Genomic DNA, 22,167 nt, shown 5'->3' with positions numbered 1-22,167 from the left:
TTTGTTATTTTAGCTGTGTGCTTAGGGCCATTGTCCTGTTGAAAGGTGAACCTTCGGCCCAGTCTGAGGTCCTGAGCACTCTGGAAGAGGTTTTCCTCCAGGATATCTCTGTACTTGGCCGCATTCATCCTTCCTTCAATTGCAACCAGTCGTCCTGTCCCTGCAGCTGAAAAACACCCCCCCCCCCCCCACAACATGACGCTCCCACCACCATGTTTCACTGTAGGGATTGTATTGGGCAGGTGATGAGCAGTGCCTGCTTTTCTCCACACATACCGCTTAGAATTAACACCAAAAAGTTCAATCTTGGTCTCCTCAGACCAGAGAATCTTATTTCTCATAGTCTGGGAGTCCTTCATGTGTTTTTTCAAACTCTATGCTTTCATGTGTCTTGCACTGAGGAGAGGCTTCCGTCGGGCCACTCTGCCATAAAGCCCCGACTGGTGGAGGGCTGCAGTGACAGTTACCTCTGCAAAGGAGGTTATGTGCCACCTGGCGTTTGTGTGTCTGTCTGTCTGTTAGCAAGATAACTCAAAAACGCCTGTGCAGATTCAGATGAAATTTTGAGGGGATGTAGACTATGGTAGGAGGAAGAGCTGATTTAATTTTGGTGGCAATCCGGAAAGGATTCTGGATTCTGGATCACTTTGAAATTTTTTATTTAGTATGTTTTAGTATGTGGTCCAAAATATGACAAAAACATCATAGGTTAGTATGTCGTCCAACAAATTAGAGCAAGGTGTCCAGATAGCTCAACTGGTTAAGAAGGTGATTCGTAAACAGAACTGTGTCAGAGATGCAGGTTTGATTCCAGCTCATGATCCTTTACTGCATGGGTTTCCTGTTTTCCTCTCTATCCTTGGCAGAGGTCTGCACTCTGAGTGCTTTTCTAGTTGACTTTGTGGAACTTTCTCCTATCTCCCGACTGCATCTCTGGAGCTCAGCCACAGTGATCTTTGGGTTCTTCTTTACCTCACTCACCAAGGCTCTTCTCCCACCATTGCTCAGTTTGGCTGGACGGCCAGGTCTAGGAAGAGTTGTGGTCGTCCCAAACTTCTTCCATTTGAGGATTATGGAGGCCACTGTGCTCTGAGGAACCTTGAGTGCTGCAGAAATTCTTTTGTAACCTTGTCCAGATCGGTGCCTTGACACAATTCTGTCTCTGAGCTCCTTGGGCAGTTCCTTCCACCTCATGATTCTCATTTGCTCTGACATGCACTGTGAGCTGTAAGGTCTTATATACACAGGTGTGTGCCTTTCCTAATCAAGTCCAATCAGTTTAATTAAACACAGCTGGACCCCAATAAAGAAGCAGAACCATCTGGAGGAGGATCAGAAGAAATGGACAGCATGTGAGTTAAATATGAATGTTGCTGCAAAGGGTCTGAATACTTCTGACCATGTGATATTTCAGTTTTTCTTTCTTAATAAATTTGCAAAATTTCTACATTTCTGTTTTTTTCTGTCAAGATGGGGTGCTGAGTGTACATTAATGAGAAATAAAATTAACTTTTTTTGATTTTGGCAAATGGCTGCAATGACAGAGTGAAAAATTTCAAGGGGTCTGAATACTTTCTGTACCTACTGTAAATCAAAATTCTCAATATTGCAGATAAAATCTTCATTGTCTGTGAAATTCTACGTCTCATCACTTAAATAAGTAATAAAAAAAGGCAAAACACTGCTGAAAAAACAGTTAAAGTGAAAGTTGTTCAACAAAGAGGAATAAAACAATTTATTTTGGTCTCTGAAGTAACACCTTCAAGCCCAAGATTAGTAAATCCAATAAAACAAACACAATTTTTTATCCTGCATGCTCTGAGAAAGTGGCTTGTTTTTTTGTTGGTGTGTTATTTTTTTCCCATGACATACTGTCTATAAAGATGGCAGCACTACGGAAATGAAACTAAAATATCCTGGAATCCGCTGCTGCCTTCCTGCACTGATGACGTCGTTTGCAACCAGTGGCCAAATCTCCAATTTTCTCTTTTTCCTTCCAGTACGTTGAGTATATGTACTACTTGGACTTGGTCATAATACGGCGCCTGAAGCTTTGACTGTCTTGCTCATAAATGCACAATCTGTCTGGGTTTTCTTGGTGACTCAACCTCGTTTATACTCTCAGAATAGTTCTGGTTTCCTGACACACTGCATTTGACATACTACATACTGGGATGTACTGTGTATTTTTCTGGTGTACTATATAGTCTAGTAGTGCAGGTATTGTACCCAAATGACAACACCTGGGGCTGAAGAATAAGGAAGCTCCAAAAGCTGCAGTTCCTCAAATATCCACTAGAGGCTGGTTCTAAATGCGAGTCAATCCCCATAGACCTTAATGTTAAAATGACCAACTATACAGCAGAAATAAACATATTTACATCCTGGTTCTAAAAGCACTTTTGATCTCTACAGCTGACTTGACTGGGAAGAATTTTGATATTCACTTAAATAGAGTTCAGAATTTCTTAATTGTTTGAAGAAATGATGATCTCAAAATTAGATTCAGGATCAATCGGGGTGTTTTTAAGTGATGAATATCTGTCCTATCTGTCATTTACATCAGCTGTCATACAGGGAGAACACAGTTTGTGGCAGGACATTGGGGATTCAAACCAAAGCTCTATAAATTTTTTGCTTGACGAAGAATTAACACCAAAGTGTTGTTGTAATAACACATTGGTTTTGGTCAGAGGTCATTAAGCGACTCAGAAGTCTTTGTCATGGTGCCCCTCTACAAGCTAAACTCCCACAATGCTCTATGTTTGCCAACATGGACTTCCTGTATTCTAAGTGATACCTCCTCTGGTCTCTATAGTATTAAACAGTAAGAGGCTCCATCTGGTGGAACAACCAGGTACTACAGCTGATCTGCAATACATTTACTGACATACATGTAGAGAAAACAGGTTTTCCCCCCTTTTTGGGCTTGCGGAGCCTAAGTACATCCTTCCCTCTAACTCTGCATTTATCCTCCAACACTACATTCACCCTCTTACGCTAAATTTCAGAAAGTTTCCTTCTGGAACTTTAGCTTAATAACTACCTACAGAACATCGAGAACCTTGCTTAGCTTAGATGCAGAAATGAGGATTAATTTGAATAACTTTAATGTACTTAAACTGCATATCATGTAGGAAAAAGGTATCAGATTTGGACCTAGGTGTTAAATATTGAATGACTTAGATCAGATTGGAGGCAAACAACTTGAACGGAGAGTCCATGTCCCGCCTCAACTCTGCTCAAACTCCACCATTTTACTCATTTTTTGGAATAACTGGGAGTTAAGTGGAATCACCACACTGTGCTGTAAATTCACTGTTCGGGAAGATGCCATGAAGAGTCCAAACATCTTTACATACAGGATGAATGAATGGATCCTCAACACCAAGCAAAACCAATCTCGTAGCTGCTATGTAGCTAGCGAGACAGCTAGCAGTTGCTCATAATTATTATCTAGAAAATGTCTGTGGAGAAGTTCATGAGGTGTTTGCTCACATTGGGGTTCTCTAGACAGTTGGACCTCGACACCACATCTCCGACCATTTGGTGACTACAGGAAACGCTGTGGTTGCAGATGAGGTCACCTGTGCGAGATGGCAGCAGCGTTTTCCACCATTTTGTGTCATTCACGTTTAAACACAATCCGTGGTCCTTCACTGCTCACCTCAGCTGTACATGACGGTCTTGGTTTTCATGTTAACATCCAACAGCCCCACGCTTCCTGTTCTCTAAGCAAACAGTTCCATTACATTTGCATAAAGTTCAAGTTTGGGCTACTTCATGCAAATCAGGGGCGTCCAGAACAACTCACCATCTATAGAAACTCTTGAAAAACCTTTAAACTAACCATAGTCAACGTAAAATAAAGATGAATGCAACAGCTGCACAAGTTATTTCTCTCCTCAAATGCTTCACATTTCAGTGAACTTCCTTCGGGTTTGTAATTACCAACAAGTCAAGCGTTTGACCAATCAGGTGCAGGAAGGGTTGTATTGTTTTTGGTTTTTTTTTGCTGATGTTGGAGAACACCTAAAGTTTCAGCATATCGCCTGTTTCTTCTTTGTGATGTGTGTATATGGCGAGATATTTTCACAACTTTACTGGACATTTAGACAAAAATCGGTTCTTTCTTTCTCCTTAAAAAGGACATTTTAAATACTCTTCAAGGATAAATGGCTTAATGTTTCTCAATACAGATATCGACATGACTTTTAACAATATCTTAAACAAAAAAGTTGCAACTAATCAAAGCGATGTTGTAGATTTCATGAACTGTTCACTCAATGCTAAATGATGCTGCAGAAATGTGTAGTTGCATCAGAAGCTGCACAAGACAGCTCGCTTTTAACATAAAGTTGCAACTGTAAACACTGTAAACCGTTTTACCTCCATTCAGAGCGACCTGAGGACCAACTTCTAGCAAAGTTTCAACAAATCAGACGTTATAATGATGTTCGAAATACCTGCAGACGTTATTCTGTTACTGACATCACAGATAATTGTGTGACGGTAAAATTTTTTATTCTGCATCATCAAATTCAGCTATTAAATGTTAAAACAGCTCCTCAGATGCACAGATCTACAAGACAGAATGAGAAAATGTCATATTACGAGCAACATCTGGTACGTTTCACTGCCGTTTCTGTCTTTATAAAATATGTCACAGATCTTTAATCATTTTAACATATCGTTAGAGGAGAAGTGTGTTTTTGCTGCAACTACATGTGCACTTTATAGTCGCAGATGTTAAAAAGATGCAAGACTCTAAAGAGACTAAATAAGACTCAAATGAGACTAAAAAGACTTGGAGACAAAAAAGGACTTGCAAGACACTGAAGAAAGACGTTAAAATGATGAAGAGACTTAAATGAGACTGAAAAGACTCAAATGAGACTAAAAAAATACTAAAATGAGGTGAAAAAACAGACTCAAAAGAGACTAAAACATATTTTAAAGAGACAAATAGAGACTAAAATAGCACTCAAATGAAACTAAAAAGGACTCGAAAGAAATTAAAGACACTTAAAAAACACAAGACCAAAGAGACATAAGACTTGATAGAGACTAAAAAAAGACTCAAAACAGACTCAGAGACTTAAAAAAGACACCAAAGAGACAAAAAAGACTTGAAAGAAACTAACACAGACTAAAAAAGATTCTAAAGGGACAAAGAATATTTAAACGAGACTGAGAAGTCACCGTAAGCTGTAATAAATCAACAGAAGAGGAGGTGAAGTGTTTGTCGTCATACACAGGTGAGCTACCTGCTCAGCTGTTTCCACTTTGTTCAGCTGATCACAGCTCGACTCAGGCCCCGTCCACACGAAGACAAACCGAGGTCTAAACACATAAGTTTCTTGCCGAATCTGCGTATCATCCACACGAAGACGGCGTTTTGGGGGTCTGTAAACGATCATTTTTGAAACCAGGTTCCAGAGTGGACAGATTTTGAAACTGCGTTTACGCAGCTCCGTGTTTACTGGCTCTCCGCTACTTTTCAGATACGCTTGCGTCATAGTTTCGTATCTTCATTGACACGCATGCGCCACACGCGGCAACGACAACAACAATGGTGGCGTACAGTGTAGCAAATGTGCTTTATAATCCGGTGACACCCGAAGCAAGAGTTCAACCTCATCGTCCGTCCAGACTAACGTAGTAGCTTGCCCACGTTGCCCACTCATGCTTCCCGGCTTGGTCTCCGTTTACAACTTTTGCCGCAAGTGCGCATGCCCACTGTTTTTTCTTCTGTTTGCGCGTGTTTCCGTCATATCGCTACAGCGCCCCTAGAGGTCTGGCACGTGTTTTACAGCGTTTCCATGCGTATCGAGGTCATTCATGTAGACGCACACATTTTCTGAGACGCCTTCGTCTTTATGGCGATCGTTTTTGAAACTGTTAAGCGTTTTGTCTTCGTGTGGATGGGGCCTCAGAGTGGAGATAAAATGAGCTGAAATCAGGTTGGATGAGTGAAAACAGCTGCTCAGGTTCAGCAGGAAGCAGATACCGAACAGAAAACAGTTTACGTGGTGTTCAGTGAAGGATTCCACTGTGAGGGAGATAAATGTGACAGCTAGCGGACAATCTGTGCAGTTTAACATGGGAGCATTCACCGATATGGTTTAAATCTGCTTAACGTGAAGACGTGTGGTTAATATACCGTCACAGGACCCACAGATACAGAAACTGCAGCACTGGAACAAAGTCCGACTCTGCTGGTTTAAAACTAGAACTGAAAAGTTAGTTTCTACTCAGAAGCTGCTGTTTCTACCTACAGTTCATCTCCAGAAGTCTGATTCTGAGCTTCAAGAACAAGGCTGGTGTTGCTCTACTTTTAGTTTTCTCAACAAGTCCCCTGAAAAAAACAAAACCAACAATGTGTTTACAGAAACAACATCCATCTGAAGCAGTGAAGGACGACTTTGACTAATATTATGACTCAAAAGAGACATAAAGGAGACTTAAAAAGACACAAAACGCTGGAATAAGACTCAGACTGAGGCTAAAAGGATGGAAATGGGCTATAAAAAGACTTAAATGAGACTAAAAAAGACTCAAGACTGAAAAAAGACAAAAAAAAACTGAAAGAGTCTGAAAAGACTTGAAATGATGTGAGAATCTGAAGAGACTCAAAAGAAACAAGCAAACCCCTTGAAAAGAACAAAACCAACAACGTTTTTACAGAAATAACATCCATCTGAAGCTGTGAAGAGGAACTGTGATGGATATTACAACTGGAAGAGACTCAAAAAGACTAAAAAAAGACACAAACCCTAAAAAGAGTAACAGAGACTAAAAAACATTCAAATGGGACCTAAAACACTTGAAAAGGGCTGAGAAAAGATTTTAAACAGATGCAGGACTCTGAAGACTAAAGAGAAGACTTGATAGAGACTAAAAAAGATTTGAGACTCAAAAGAAACTAGATACAAGACCCTACAGAAACTAAAGAGAGACTAAAGAGTCTAATAATAGACTAAAAACAGACTTCAAAGAGGTTAAAATAGACTCAAAAGAAATTTAAAGAAGACAAAAGATACAAGACTCTAAGGAGACGAAAAAAAGAGCGAAAAGCAACTAAGAAAGATTAAGAAAGACTCAAAATAGACACAAACCCTAAAAAAATATGTAACAGAAACTCAAACAGACTTAAATGAAACTACAAAGACTTGACAGATGCATCAAAGGACTTTAAACAGACTTGATGGAGAATAAAAGAGTCAAATCTCAAAAGAGTCTTAAGAAAGGACCCTACAGAAACTATAAAAGACTTAATGACAGAAACAGAGACTAAAGACTGAAAAGAAACTAACAAAGACTGAAAAAAGACTTCAAATAGACATAAAACCCTCAAGAATCAAAACACCTTAAAGGATTCTACCCTTTGGCTGCCATGTAGCCGTTTAGACGCTGGAAATGTCATTTTGAAGAGCAAAAATTCTTTAAAAAAATAGTCTTAAATTGATGTTTTGGAGTGTTTTTATCAAATCTGAGAGTTGTGTCTTTCTTGCAACCCTTTTTGTCCGACACAAGGCATCTTTTTATTGACTGAAATACAGTTTTGTCCCCTTTAATTTCTCATTTGTAATGACTCCAGACATCTGCTGCTCTGGTTCCAACCTGTTTTCAATCTCAGGGCATCAAAATCTGCAGTTGTGTTGAAGATACCGGCGTCTCAGAGAAGTTTAGGCATCAAAATTTTTCAGTTAAGCTGAGAAAAGATCACAGTCTGAACCAAAATATGATCTTTTACCACACTAATCACGTGTTACAAGTCAAACTTCATGCTGGTCTAGAAAAACAAAACTAAACCGTCTGCAAATACGACACTAAAGAGTCCTGATGAAGCAATAGAAAACTGGAGGACATTTGGAGAAGCTACGGTCATTTTAAACTGCATTTAGCTCAAAAACTATTTTATAAAAAGTCTCCTCAAACAGATGGACTCTGGAGAATCCACGGTGTGTTGACTATAATGAAGAAACGGTGCGACAGTGCTGTAACTTTTAGACGTTTTTAAAACAAAAAAATCGCTTATTGGCTCCATTTTTTAATAAATTATGGAGTCAAACCTTCAGCTCTTGGGTCTGTCGTTTGATTTCCATCATATTTACAGATCTATAACAGACAGGAAGTTAGTCTTTTTAATTCCTGTTACCTGAAAATCTGAAAGAGCTGATTTCATTGAATAAATTCAAATAATCTTTATGCAGCGCTGCTTCATCAGTGATAACTTCTTCCTCATATTTTTGTGATTTTACATAACTTTAACACACTGTTAACCTTAATTTAAAGCAGGAAACATTCCCACATTGGGGAACATGTTGTATACAAGTTGGGAATTTAACACTTTAATCCATTGTTCAAGGAACGTTGTAAGGATATACGTTCCGTTGAAGTTAAAATGGAACTAAAACAGAATGTTTTAACCTTCAGAGAATGTTTGGAGAACATCGACAGATCGCAAGAACAGAAGAACGTTCCCCAGTCAAAGTTCAAAAAATGTGTAGAATATAGACAAAGGTGGAACGTTTTGGCCTGCGATGTTCTGAGGACGTTGCTGTTGAGAACATTCTTCTGTACAATGAATAGAACGTTCTCAATGCAACATTACAGAAATATTTCAAGAACATTCTGGGAACAAAAACAAGACTGCAAACTTCTTTAGAACTTTGTGGAACTTTCTCAGTATTCTTTTTCAGCTGTGAAAAGGTTCTTGACGTCAGTGAACCTTATTCCTGCTTAATAAAGTTGATTACAGTAAATGTTTTTTGAAACATCACAACACGTTATTTGTTGGTTTTGGTTCAAACATCGGACTCAGAGCAACATCAGCCACATTTCTGAAGCTTCTCATCGGCGCTGGACGAACAAAATCAGTGTCAGATTCACCGGAAAATTCAGATTCTAAACCGCCTCCTGATTAGCTACCTAGCTAGCTGTTCAGCAAACACAAAGTCGGACACAGAAGACGATCAGTTTGAGTCCGTTCAGACGTTTCCTCTGCTCACTGAGTCGCTTTAGAGCCGCCGCCGCCGCTAACATGGCCGCCTGCATTAAAGCTGCAGCGGTGCTCGTGGACGGATCCTTGGAGTCGGAGCGGCTCCACCAGGCTCCTAGACGTCGGTGCTGACGCTGTGGGTCACCACCTCCCGCATGGTGACGGAGCGGATCAGGTTGAGCTTGTGGTAGAAGCTGGCCAGGTCCACGGGCAGCTCCAGGTCCTGCTGCTGCACAGTCCTGTAGCTGACCCTGCGCCCGCCGTTGCACAGCCTCTCAGGGTGCTGCAGGTAGAAAGGCAGTGAACAGCGGGCGCAGGACGGGCAGAAGGCGTGCGAGCGCAGGCACCTGCGCGGCGGCGGCGGCGGCGTGGGAGAGTAGCTGGCCGGCCCATTGGCCTCCGTCAGGAAGGTGGGCGGGTAGGTCTCAGCCTCGTCACTGAAGCGGTCCGGCGTGGGAGGCGTGGGAGGGGCCGACAGAGCCAGGGGGCGGGACGGCGACATGGTGGCGAGCTCCGGTTCCTCCTCTTCCCCCTTCTCAGACTCCTCCCTCTTACAGCAGTAGTACTGGACACACAGTAGCACAAAGAGAAATACACACAGTAACATACACAGTAATACACACAGTAGTACAAACAGTAATAATCACAGTTATGCTGGACACACAGGAAGAGCCACAGGTGGGTGTTGTGATGCAAACAGTGCAAAAGACCAGAAGTCAACCTGATTGGATGTTAGATCTCCATGGTAACTGATGCTGTGGAGCTAGTACTCCATGGTAACTGATGCTGTGGAGCTAGATCTCCATGGTAACTGATGCTGTGGAGCTAGATCTCCATGGTAACTGATGCTGTGGAGCTAGATCTCCATGGTAACTGATGCTGTGGAGCTAGATTTCCATGGGTACCGATGCTATAGAGCTAACCAGGTTCCGGTTCTATTCTGAGTTTAGATTTAAATCAACTATAAGAAGAGCCTCTCTTTAACCAAATCATTTATTTTTGAGACTTTTCAGATTCTCAGCTGTTTTATATGCAAACATGTTGATCTGTATGTTACTAAAACCACTGAATAAAGCCGTACAGTGACAGTGTCACACACTGTACGCATCACGTTGCCATGGAAACCTGACATGTATTCAGCTGGCGATGCAGAAATCCCGTTTGGTCCATTTAAACCGCTGGTTCTGCAGCTGATGGAACACCGATTAGAAAACTGATTATTCTAGTTTATCAAAGAGGTTCTAGTGTTTTTTGTCTTCAGTTGTGTAGTGACGAGTTTCAACAGTCGTACCTGTAACCTACATAAACACAGCACAGCGACGATGGTCAGTAAGATGACTGCAGCCAGAATTCCTCCTGCGATGACCACTGTTCCGGCTGACATTCGAAATCCTCTCCATCAACAGCCTGCAGCGACAAGGAAGAAGAACAATGCAAATGGGACACAAAATGAAAAAAAACAAGATACAAATCACCACAAACAAGACACAAAACAACAGAATGCCAAACAATGCAAACAAGACAATACAAGAAAAACGAGAAACAAAACAAAAATCCAACGCAAAACCCCAAAAAATAGACAAAACAACATAAATGAGGCACAGACAAACAAAAACCAGACACAAAACAAGACAAACAAAACACAAAACAACGCAAATGAGACACAAAACAATAGAAAGAAGACACAAAAGGACAAACACTAGACACAAAACAATACAAACGGGACACAAAATGACAAAACAAGACACAAAACAAAGCCCAATGCAAAATACAACAAAAAATAGACACTAAACAACACAAACGAGACACAAAACAACACAAATGAGGCACAAATGAGACACAAAACAAAAACAATAGTCACAAAATGACAAAAAATTAACAAAAATCACAACTACAACACTGTAAAAAACTGCGCATTTTCGTGTAACTTTACAGCAAGTTTTGTTCCAGTGTGAACCATAATGACAAGAGGAGGAAGAAGGTCAGAGAGGAGAAGATAAAAGAGGAAGATGAGACACAACATGGTGAAGAAGAGGAGGAAAAGATGGATGGAGGCTGGAAGACAGACGACGACGATTTTACGGCTTTGAAACGTCGCTGCCAGCTTCCATTACCCATGACTCCTGCTGATCTCGTCCATTTTCAGCCGTAAATTAAACACAGACATTAGATTCAGACGCTGATTCACGTTTTCTGTCCGTTTGGCTGCTGCTTCCTTTCTCAACCTGGAAGATTTTATTCGCTATTAAATTAAATTTTGATGTCTTTGGGAAACCCCGTCTGGCAGAGAGCTCAGCTTCACATAAAGGATGGAAAAATGGTCGTAAAGCATCTTTAAAGCTCACTAATTAGCACGATAAATCTGGCTTCTTCAATCCTTTACAAAAAAACTAAACATAAGGGACTTTAAAGGTTTAAAACTTTTTGGTCCTGGAGACAGAGAAGAATGTCTGAGGTGAACAGAAGGCCTGCATCTTTTCATGATGTTTTCTGATTGGTTAACGGCTTTAGAATGTCACAATCTGGTCATAAATTAGCGAGTTTTGCTGCAGAAGAAATGGCACAAAACAACAAAAACCAGACCCAAAACAACACAAACAAGACAAAACCACATAAATGAAACATCGAACAACACAAGCGAGACACAAAACAACAAAAACCAGACATGAAACAACGCTAACGGGACACAAAATGACAAAACATGACATGAAGCAAAAACCCAATGCAAAAGACCAAAAAAACAAAACAAAACAAAACAACACATTGGAGACACAAAGTAACAGAAAGAAAAAGCAAAATGAATGAGACACAAATAAGACACAGAACAACACAAATGAGGCACAAAACAAAATAAAGGAGACACAACACAATACAAACAAGACAAAACACCAAACACGAAGCAACACAAACTGGACTCAAAACAACTAAAAGCAGACACGAAACAAAAACCCATCACAAAAGACACAAAAAACTCGCTACAAAACAACACAAACAAGACACAAAATCATACAAGTGAGAAAAAAGCAACACAAAACAGTAGAAAGAAGACACAAAACAACACAAACAAGACACAAAACCATGCAAATTAGACAAAAACAACTTAAATGAGACACAAAACAACACCAATGTGACACTAAATGACACAAGGTAAGAAGAAAAAAACCAACGCAAAAGACAACAAAACTAATACAAAACAACTCAAACCAGACACAAAGCTCCCATTAACGAACGCTTCGAGCTCCACAGATGAGTTCCTTAAAAGCAGAAAATCCCAACAAGCCTCCAGTGAGCGGTTAGCATCTCAGCAGCTAACTGAATCCATGACACATTTTCCATCTTTAACCGGAAGAAGTTCATCTGAGTTCATCTCCCAAAGCAGCCCAAAAATTAAACTAGCAGCAGAAAGTCAGCCAACAGTCAGCATTAAAGAGGAAAGAAAACCTTCCTTAATTGAAGAAATAAGTGTTTAAGCTGTTTGTAGCATCGAACAGAGGTGTTCAAGACCGAATTTCTGCACTGAAAAGATAAAATAATTCAAGAAAAAGTTGTCATGACTGAGGAAGAGTTTGATTATAATCGGATTCAGATTACATAAAACAGATTTTAAGCATTTTATTATTCACGTTTCTTCATGTTTAATGCAGGAAATCTGGTCCCAGTCCAGAATTAAGTATGCATTAGTGACCGGAGAGGAAAATTAAAACGCTAAAGGGGCTCTGGAGGATTTAAAGTGTCAACGGATGGAAACCAAACGAGTCAAACCAGAGCAGTGAAACCACGCATCCCTGACGCCACATTAGGATTGTAAATTATTCTCCTCATGTTTTATAAAATGAACGAGCATTTAAAAAAGTGCACCGATGAATAGTAAAAGCGGCGGCGGCCCGGTGAGGGTTGGAGGGAGTCTGGGAGCTTTAAGCTTCATGAAAACACCAGAAACTCCCTCTGAACATCTGACCAAACACATCAGATCAAAGAACCACCACCTGGAGTCCTGCTGTTCTCCTGTCTCATGAACCAAAATCACCCAAACACAGCTCTCATGATTACCAGCAAATTAAAACCTGCTAACATGTGAAATCAGAAGCTTATCGGTGCTGCTGTGGCACCCAGGAAGCGCGTAAAAATGAGGTTCTGCTAAAGTTTAACGCCAAAAAAATAGGCTAATTGAGTCTGAAGTGGCTTAATGTTCCATGCATGGGTGAGTTAAGCTCTTTATGCTGTTAAATATAATGGAACCAGCGTCTTCTTGGACTGAAGTTGGTTTACTCGTGTTTCTATGAAACCGTAAAGAGAATCTAAATACATATTTAATTTTTTTTTCAAAAACCTAATTTAAATCGAGGTTGTTTTCATGAACTGCTTTGGAGTGAATAAAAAGACTAAGTAGTGACCTTAGAAGAAACTAGATGCTGCCACCACCGTGCTTCACGTCATGATGCTGCCACCACCGTGCTTCACATCATGATGCTGCCATCACCGTGCTTCACGTCATGATGCCGCCACCACCGTGTTTCACATCATGATGCCGCCACCACCGTGCTTCACGTCATGATGCTGCCACCACCGTGCTTCACGTCATGATGCTGCCACCACCGTGCTTCACGTCATGATGCCGCCACCACCGTGTTTCACATCATGATGCCGCCACCACCGTGCTTCACGTCATGATGCCGCCACCACCGTGTTTCACATCATGATGCCGCCACCACCATGCTTCACGTCATGATGCTGCCACCACCGTGCTTCACGTCATGATGCTGCCACCACCGTGCTTCACGTCATGATGCCGCCACCACCGTGTTTCACATCATGATGCCGCCACCACCGTGCTTCACGTCATGATGCCGCCACCACCGTGTTTCACATCATGATGCCACCACCACCATGCTTCACATCATGATGCTGCCACCACCATGCTTCACATCATAATGCCGCCACCACCGTGCTTCACGTCATGATGCCGCCACCACCGTGCTTCACGTCATGATGCTGCCACCACCGTGCTTCACGTCATGATGCCGCCACCACCATGCTTCACATCATGATGCCGCCACCACCGTGCTTCACGTCATGATGCCGCCACCACCATGCTTCACGTCATGATGCCGCCACCACCGTGCTTCACGTCATGATGCCGCCACCACCGTGCTCCACATCATGATGCCGCCACCACCGTGCTCCACGTCATGATGCCGCCACCACCGTGCTTCACGTCATGATGCTGCCATCAGTGCTCGGTGTCCATCAAACATCTCATCCAGTCTGATGGACATAAAGCTCCATCCTGGTCTCCTCAGACTACAGAACCTTCTTCTAGGTGACTTCAGAGTCTCCACATGTCTTCTGGTGAACTCTAGTCCAGATTTGAATTTTATTCCATCAGAGTCTTTCTCTTTGTCTCCTTAAATATTTGACTCTTGAAGAACAGACAACAGTTGTTGGATGAACAGTCTCTAACGTCTCAGCTGCTGAAAGACAGTCTATGGCATGATTGAGCTCATTATCGTCAGATAATTGAACTGGGTTTCCATAGTGATCCTAAAGACAAGAGCGTCATTTACAGCCAAACAGCCATTCATCAGCAAACATAAATAAAGCAAGGCCAACATCCATCAATCCTTCCATTATCCATCCATCCATCCATCCATCCATCCATCCATTAATGCTCAATGAAGGATATTTATGTGAATAAAAACAATCAAATAACCTAAAAACAATACTTCAGCAAATTATTAGTTGAGTTTTAATGTATAATTTTGTGTTTAAAAAATCTTGTAAAAACTGATTTATTATGAAACAAATAATTATAACTACAACATTAACCTGCTAATTTTAGATCAATTCTTGTATATTATTATATTCACATGCAACTTTAGCCTGAAATCCTGTTTGTGTCATATCTTGTTTTTTATGTTATTTTACATTAGACATGCAAATTCAGAATCTGTTTTAGTATTTTTATTGATTTCTTTTTTTTAAAGTCAGTAAATTTGCAGCCATTTTGACAGTGCAGCTTGAAACAAAGCAGGAAGAATCCTTTTTTTTTGCACTAAACTGAAGAAAATTCTTTGCATATATTGATTTTTAATGTTAGAAGGGTGACATTTGCTCATTAACCCAGTAGATAACTTCATCTAAATCACCAGGTGCAGGGAGCACGAAGCACTGAGCAGATAAATGACGTTTGGAGGTGAAGCTTGAGGTCAGATTTATTTATTCCCTCCCTGCTGATGGAGGTTACATAATATAGGACGACAGAGATGACTTTTTCCTTTTAATTTGCACATTAATAACCTCTTTTTTTCCTCAAATAAATCAATTTTATTAATGCTTGGTGTTTAAATTCCACATTTACTGATATTCTGGATGTTATTTTATGTCAGAAAACTGAAAAGACTAAAACCAACAATTGAACTAAATGTGTATTAAACTGCTGTATAAGTCACATTTTCAGACCCTTAAGAATCCAGATTAAAGCAAATTTCATCCTTTAATCCTTCAGACTACTTTTACCCAAATTAGGAATCATAAAAATATCATATTAAAGATGATCCATAACTAGATTCAAGGTGAAATTGGAGGAAAAAACGCTCAGTTTTACTACATTTTCAATGGACTATGAGCCCAGAAATAACTAAAAATGATTCAATATCTCCTCATCAGGGTTTAAAATCATGTAAATGAATAGAAGCGATAATTAGATTAATAAATTAAACATGAAAATCTCAAATAATGATGGTGATAATGTGAGAGTTTGATGCAGCTCTGTTTAATACATTATAAACTCCCCTCAGAATATCATTTGGAGTTGCTTTCATAGCAGAATTATAGGCGAGTTTGCTATCAAACATTAATAAACCTGTTATTTATTTCTTGTTTCTAGAGAGTAAACATGGAAGAGTTTATGCTGCGACTTTTACGCACAATTGTATTCGTTTGCAGGTAAAGGTTGGATTCTAATCCTGACTTTTGTGCGTAAAAGTGGCAAAGAACGACATACAAATCAAGAATCCTGCAAGGTATTTCTTTAAATTTAATAGTAATTCACATTTCTAATTACAGTTCACTGAAATTAACTTATAGTTTCCATTGGGGGTTGGATAGCTTTTGTGTTACGCATTTGGTGATGTTTTGGCCCATTTTACGCATTTCAAAAGCGCATTTTTCAGCGGTTTCAGTGCCGCCACTCCTCCTAACAGCTCAGCAACCCCAGGTTCGTCTAAAAAAATCTGAAATCTTACCCATCATATTAGGATCTGGATCGTCTCATGGCGTCTCCCCGCGGCACCTCCACTTCGGGGCGCCCCGGTTTTGCGGGCAGAACGTGACGGACGGAAGGTCGAGTTTCAGCTGGAAGAGGTGGAACCAAAACCTGTAACTCTCAGCCGAGTGCAGTTTTTTCTTCTTCTTTTAAAATCTTACATCCACGGGCTCATGTGATGTATAAGAACCACAGATCTGAGTCGGTGTGAAGGAAAATTTCTTCACAGTCTGAGATTCGCTCGAAGAACAAAATGTATAAGCGAGAAAAAAAAGAAGTTTCCTTCTTTCCTTTCTTCTGCTAATTTCCAATCAGTCGAAACGCATCCTCTCCTACAGAACACGTTAAAGCTGCAAAATCGGTCTGTGTTTTTATTAAATCCTTCTTTGAAATCCTTCCGGGTCCGCAGGTTCTCGCTCTTTTCGCCGTATCCAAACCGAACCCGGACGAAGCGGCTGATCCGGGAGGACGCGCTGCGAGAACAGCTCACCGGTCATTGGCGGATGCGTATTTGTCCAAACCGGCTCTGAGATGCAGCTCATTCAGTCCCGATGCTGCGCTAAACGGACGGATCGTGCGTCACAGCAGCGCGCAATGCAAAGATACCACAAAGACGCACTAGAAATGTCACCTTCATGGATCAAACTGAGATATTCCAGATAGTGGTGGAATAATCCGACCAATTTCAGGAAAACAAGAACAAAAAGCATAAAAAACATTAGACTAAAATACCTTCTTGGTCTCTTAGAGCGACTTTTAAAGTTTAGATTTCCAGTGTTTTTGAAGGTGACCATGAGTTTGCAGTCAGTCATCACACACTGTATAAAGAAAAACCAACAGCTTTTATCTGTAAAATTTACTGCTTTTCCCCGTTTTGTGAAATTATGTGTAGCATCTCGTAAAATTATGAAGAAAAATACTGAATTGACATTTATTGTTACCCTAAATAAACAACAGACCATTGTAATGTGAAGCATGGTGGTGGCAGCATCATGACATGAAGCATGGTGGTGGCAGCATCATGATGTGAAGCATGGTGGTGGCAGCATCATGACATGAAGCATGGTGGTGGCAGCATCATGATGTGAAGCATGGTGGTGGCAGCATCATGACGTGAAGCACGGTGGTGGCAACATCATGATGAAGCATGGTGGTGGCAGCATCATGATGTGAAGCATGGTGGAGGCAGCATCATGATGAAGCACGGTGGTGGCAGCATCATGATGTGAAGCATGGTGGTGGCAGCATCATGATGAAGCACGGTGGTGGCAGCATCATGATGTGAAGCACGGTGGTGGCAGCATCATGATGTGAAGCATGGTGGTGGCAGCATCATGATGAAGCACGGTGGTGGCAGCATCATGATGTGAAGCACGGTGGTGGCAGCATCATGATGAAGCACGGTGGTGGCAGCATCATGATGTGAAGCATGGTGGAGGCAGCATCATGACGTGAAGCACGGTGGTGGCAGCATCATGACGGGAAGCACGGTGGTGGCAGCATCGTGAAGCACGGTGGTGGCAGCATCATGACGTGAAGCACGGTGGAGGCAGCATCATGACATGAAGCACGGTGGTGGCAGCATCATGACGTGAAGCACGGTGGAGGCAGCATCATGACGTGAAGCACGGTGGTGGCAGCATCATGACGTGAAGCACGGTGGTGGCAGCATCGTGAAGCACGGTGGTGGCAGCATCATGACGTGAAGCATGGTGGTGGCAGCATCATGATGTGAAGCACGGTGGTGGCAGCATCATGACGTGAAGCACGGTGGTGGCAGCATCGTGAAGCACGGTGGAGGCAGCATCATGACGTGAAGCACGGTGGTGGCAGCATCGTGAAGCACGGTGGCAGCAGCATCATGATATGAACCATGGTGGAGGCACCATCATGATGAAGCATGGTGGTGGCAGCATCGTGAAGCACGGTGGCAGCAGCATCATGATATGAACCATGGTGGAGGCACCATCATGATGAAGCACGGTGGTGGCAGCATCGTGAAGCACGGTGGTGGCAGCATCATGACGTGAAGCATGGTGGTGGCAGCATCGTGAAGCATGGTGGTGGCAGCATCATGACGTGAAGCATGGTGGTGGCAGCATCATAATGTGAAGCACGGTGGAGGCAGCATCATGACGTGAAGCACGGTGGTGGCAGCATCATGATATGAACCATGGTGGAGGCACCATCATGATGAAGCATGGTGGAGGCAGCGTCATGGTCACTTTTTTTATATTCAAGATTTTTAATTAATTGACAATTTTGTAAAAATCTGTTTACACTTCGACATGAGTCTTTTTTGGGTAATACACATTTAAGTGTCAGAAAGTCATGAATTTAACTAAAACGTCGGTTTTCTCTCATGAATTGGTGGAACGAGTTCTGGTTGCTGCTGTGGTCGTCTCGGTTCTTCATCCGATCCTTCGCTGCACTTTGAGTTTTAGAGCTGCAGAGAAAGAAAAGATTTTATTGTGTGAATTATTTAGAGGCTAAAGCAGGCTGAGATTCCAGCGTATTGTACCGACAGCAGCGTGTAATATTAATGGAGTGGAGATGTTAGAGGTTATTCCTCCTCCCTCCTCCTGCAGCCCATCCCCGATGAAGCAGCAGCAAAAACACCAGAGATTTGGGTCAAAGCTGGACTCTGCAGAACTTTACAGCTTTTACTGGATGTCTTTAGCCAAAGGAGGGAAGTCGGTGTCATCAGCCGAGACGTTTCTACCTGAACTTTTGTCCCGTTGACTTCATCTACGAAACAGGAAAATCCAGATGAGGCCAGATGTTGGTAACAGATTGGGTTGAAGGGAGTTTCCAGCCACGTTTACATTCAAATGTCAGCAAATTTAAAGCAAACTTTTGAAATATCCCCGATAATTCAGGCGCAAATGCAAATGAAGCTTGTTTCCATCAACTGCTTTGACCAGAAGGTAGCGCTACAGGCCATAAGGATGGAACTAGAAGCCAAACAAAACCAGTCGTTTGATAATCGCTAAAAAAAACATCGCTTGTTTATGCCCACACAAAACAGAAAACATTAGGATTGTGGGTCAAAATACGACAAATAACAACACAAAAACTGCAGAATCCAGATTTTGTAGGATGTCGGGCATATTCATCAGTAATTAAGAAAGATAGAAACAATAAGTGAGATAAAGAACAACACAAACTCAACATAAAATGACTACAAAACAGACAAAAAACAACAAAAAACACACCAAATAATACACAAAACAACGAAAAAAAACCCAAAGTGAACACAAAGAGGCAAAACTGTCTCAAAGATGCAGAAAACGACCAAAATGAGACACAAAAATTAGTCATTAAATGTCAAAAATGAGGCAAAATGAAACGCAAAATGACAAAAAAACTGACACTTAACGACCAAAAACCACCAAAAGGGACACAAAGCAACAAAAACTAGACATAAAATGACCAAAATGAGACAAGAAACCACCAAAATGAGACCAAAACCAAAAAAACGAGACTTAAAGTGGTCATTTTCTTGTTGCTATTAGAGGAAACACTAAACCCAGCCTAAACGTGGCTGTCTAAACCTTCACTAAACGTGAATCCAGACCAGCTCTCTGCTCTCTAAACACCACCAGGACGTGGAGGTCGTCGCTCAGATCGATTCTCCGTCGGACGGATTCGTTTACAGTCTGAGTTTAGCTGGACAAGGTCAGCAGATCATCAGAGCCTCAGCTACTGACCTCAGACCAGCTCAGTCTGCATCTACACAAACGTTAAAGTCTTCATACTGTGAGGATTCCAAAGGTCCACATTTATCTCTTTCTATGGACTTCTGCCTTCTTTTCTGATCCTCAGAGCTTCATCACATTTCCACCTTTTCTCTGTTCGGACTCACTGTGCACAGACACGAGTAATTCAGCATCATTTCTGTGAGATTCTGGGAAATTTTATCGAATGTTTTGGACAATTTGAGTAATTTTAAACTGTCTGATAATTCTGAATAAATCTTTTGCAATTTTGGAAAACTTTTGCATCAGTTGGAACATTTTTTGAGTGATTCTGGACATTTTTATTTTAGTCATTTTGAACTTTTTTTTGACTGATTCTGGACATTTTTAGATAATATTAGACAATTTGCATGTAATTTTCAACATTTCTGAGTGATTCTCATCAGGTATTGAGTAATATTGTGAAGCTTTGGGGCCATTTTGAACGTTTTTTGAGCCATTTTGTAAATATTTAACTAAATCGTAAACATTTTGTCATTTAGTTTGATACTGTTGAGTATTTTCCGTCGTTTCTGAGCCTTAGAACTTCATCAGCACAACAGACAGACACATTTAAAATGACTAAGACGTTGTCCAAAATGTTAAAGTTTCCCAAAATCACACAGAAATGACGCAAAATTACTCACATTTGTGCAAAAAGACTGAGAATGAGTCCAAAAAGAGAAAAATAAAATGTTGTGTGTCTGTCTGCTGGACTGATGAAGGATCAGAAATGAAGGAAAAAGTTCAGTAACCTTCATGTTGTCTTCATTTACAGGCAACAAAAAATATTGTTTCCTTGTCTGAAAAAAATACAAAAATTCAGCAAAAAAAAATTCCCCAAATTTCTGAAAATTTGCAAAACCTTCAGGAAGAAAATTCCAATAATTCCTTAAAAGTTTTATTTTAAAAAAATCCCCCAAATGTGGCAAGAAAATTCTTGTAAATATTTTCACAAAATCAGTAAAAATATCTAAAGTGATTACATAAATGTCATTAAAACGTCTAATATTATATGTAAAAAAGAAATGTTAAAAATGTTGAACATTCACATAAAAATCAACCAAAATCCAGTGAATTTTACTGGATTTTGGTTGATTTTTTTGTGAATGTTCTTAAACGTTTTTAACATTTTTTCCACCAAAAAACATTCAAAAATCTCCCAAAAATGATGAAAATGTGGACATCAGAAGTTTCACTGTTTTCCCACATTTTCTAACTTTAAAACAGGTCAGTTTTGACCCGCAGGGCGACACGAGGGTTAAAAAGTGATGAAGCTGGACTTCTGAAAATATTCACAGCATGAAAGTAAAACTTTGACTAAATGAACTAAAGTTAAAGCAGATGAAGAATCTGATGAGCTGAGGAGGTTTGGGGGAACTTTAGTCAGATTTCATTGGTTTTATGTAGAAAAATCAGACAGTTCCATGAAGTTACGTCGACTAGACGTTGGTTTCAGATCAGCTGATGCAGAGTTTAAACATCCCTCAGATGTTTCGGTTTTATTCTGTCCAAACAAACCGGTGTCGATGTTCTGGATCCGTCAGCTGAGCTCTGATCCTCTGGGAATAAAACGTGTTCGTACAGCAGCAGAGGAGGATCTTTGTCCCGCAGGATTTGTTCCAGTCGGCTTCCTGAGGAGCTGCAGAATCATTAATGTGACGCCGAACCGCCACAATCACAATCCTTCTTCTCCTCCTTATTTCTGTCAGAACACCAGCAGAGCCACGGCGTTTCCTCCCACTGCACAGGAAGTCTGTTTACAACCAGCTGAAGAACAAACAAGAATACGATTGATGATTATGACGATTGATGAAACAGGCAGCAGAGAGCCGGAGAAACGCAGGCTGAAAAAGACACTGTAAACATATAAGTTCAGAACCAATTAAATTAACCTCATTGTTATTTATAGTTAATTATTGTTTCATTTTTAAATAGATTTAAACCATTTTTGATTGATTCTGTACATCTTTTGAGTCATTTGGAACATTTTCTGTGTAATTTTGGATCATTTTTATATAATATTGGACAGTTTTTTTTGTAATTTTCAACATTTTTTGAAGCCATTTCGCAGCCATTTCTGCGTTTTCATATGGCGAGTTTGAACACGATTTTAGAAAGAAGTGCAACACCGCTACAGCTGCAAAAGAGAGAGAGACGGC

At 40.8% G+C, this 22,167-nt stretch overlaps 1 protein-coding gene across 1 annotated transcript; it reads right to left on the bottom strand.

Moving 5' to 3' along the window:
- Positions 1 to 1,696: 1,696 nt before the first annotated feature.
- On the bottom strand, positions 1,697 to 16,815 carry LOC110965946 (protein FAM163B). The gene is made up of 3 exons (XM_022215148.2): positions 16,249 to 16,815; positions 10,296 to 10,411; positions 1,697 to 9,569 (listed from the first exon to the last, which is right to left on the bottom strand). The coding sequence occupies exons 2-3, from the start codon at positions 10,386 to 10,388 to the stop codon at positions 9,120 to 9,122; spliced, it is 543 nt and encodes a 180-aa protein (XP_022070840.1). The 5' UTR covers positions 10,389 to 10,411; positions 16,249 to 16,815; the 3' UTR covers positions 1,697 to 9,119.
- Positions 16,816 to 22,167: the final 5,352 nt, after the last annotated feature.

The sequence above is a fragment of the Acanthochromis polyacanthus genome, chromosome 7, assembly GCF_021347895.1.
Source record: "Acanthochromis polyacanthus isolate Apoly-LR-REF ecotype Palm Island chromosome 7, KAUST_Apoly_ChrSc, whole genome shotgun sequence".
Taxonomy (NCBI): domain Eukaryota; kingdom Metazoa; phylum Chordata; class Actinopteri; family Pomacentridae; genus Acanthochromis; species Acanthochromis polyacanthus.
Note: the sequence above shows the minus strand (reverse complement) of the source record. Positions and strands in the feature narration are given on the sequence as shown.

What these genes read in the sequence shown, in the direction of transcription:
- LOC110965946 (XM_022215148.2), bottom strand. Translation starts at nt 10,388, where the DNA reads ATGTCAGCCGGAACAGTGGTCATCGCAGGAGGAATTCTGGCTGCAGTC. An exon ending in TGTGTTTATGTAGGTTACAG is followed by an intron (nt 9,570 to 10,295) that starts GTACGACTGTTG and finishes CTGTGTGTCCAG; the next exon opens with TACTACTGCTGTAAGAGGGA.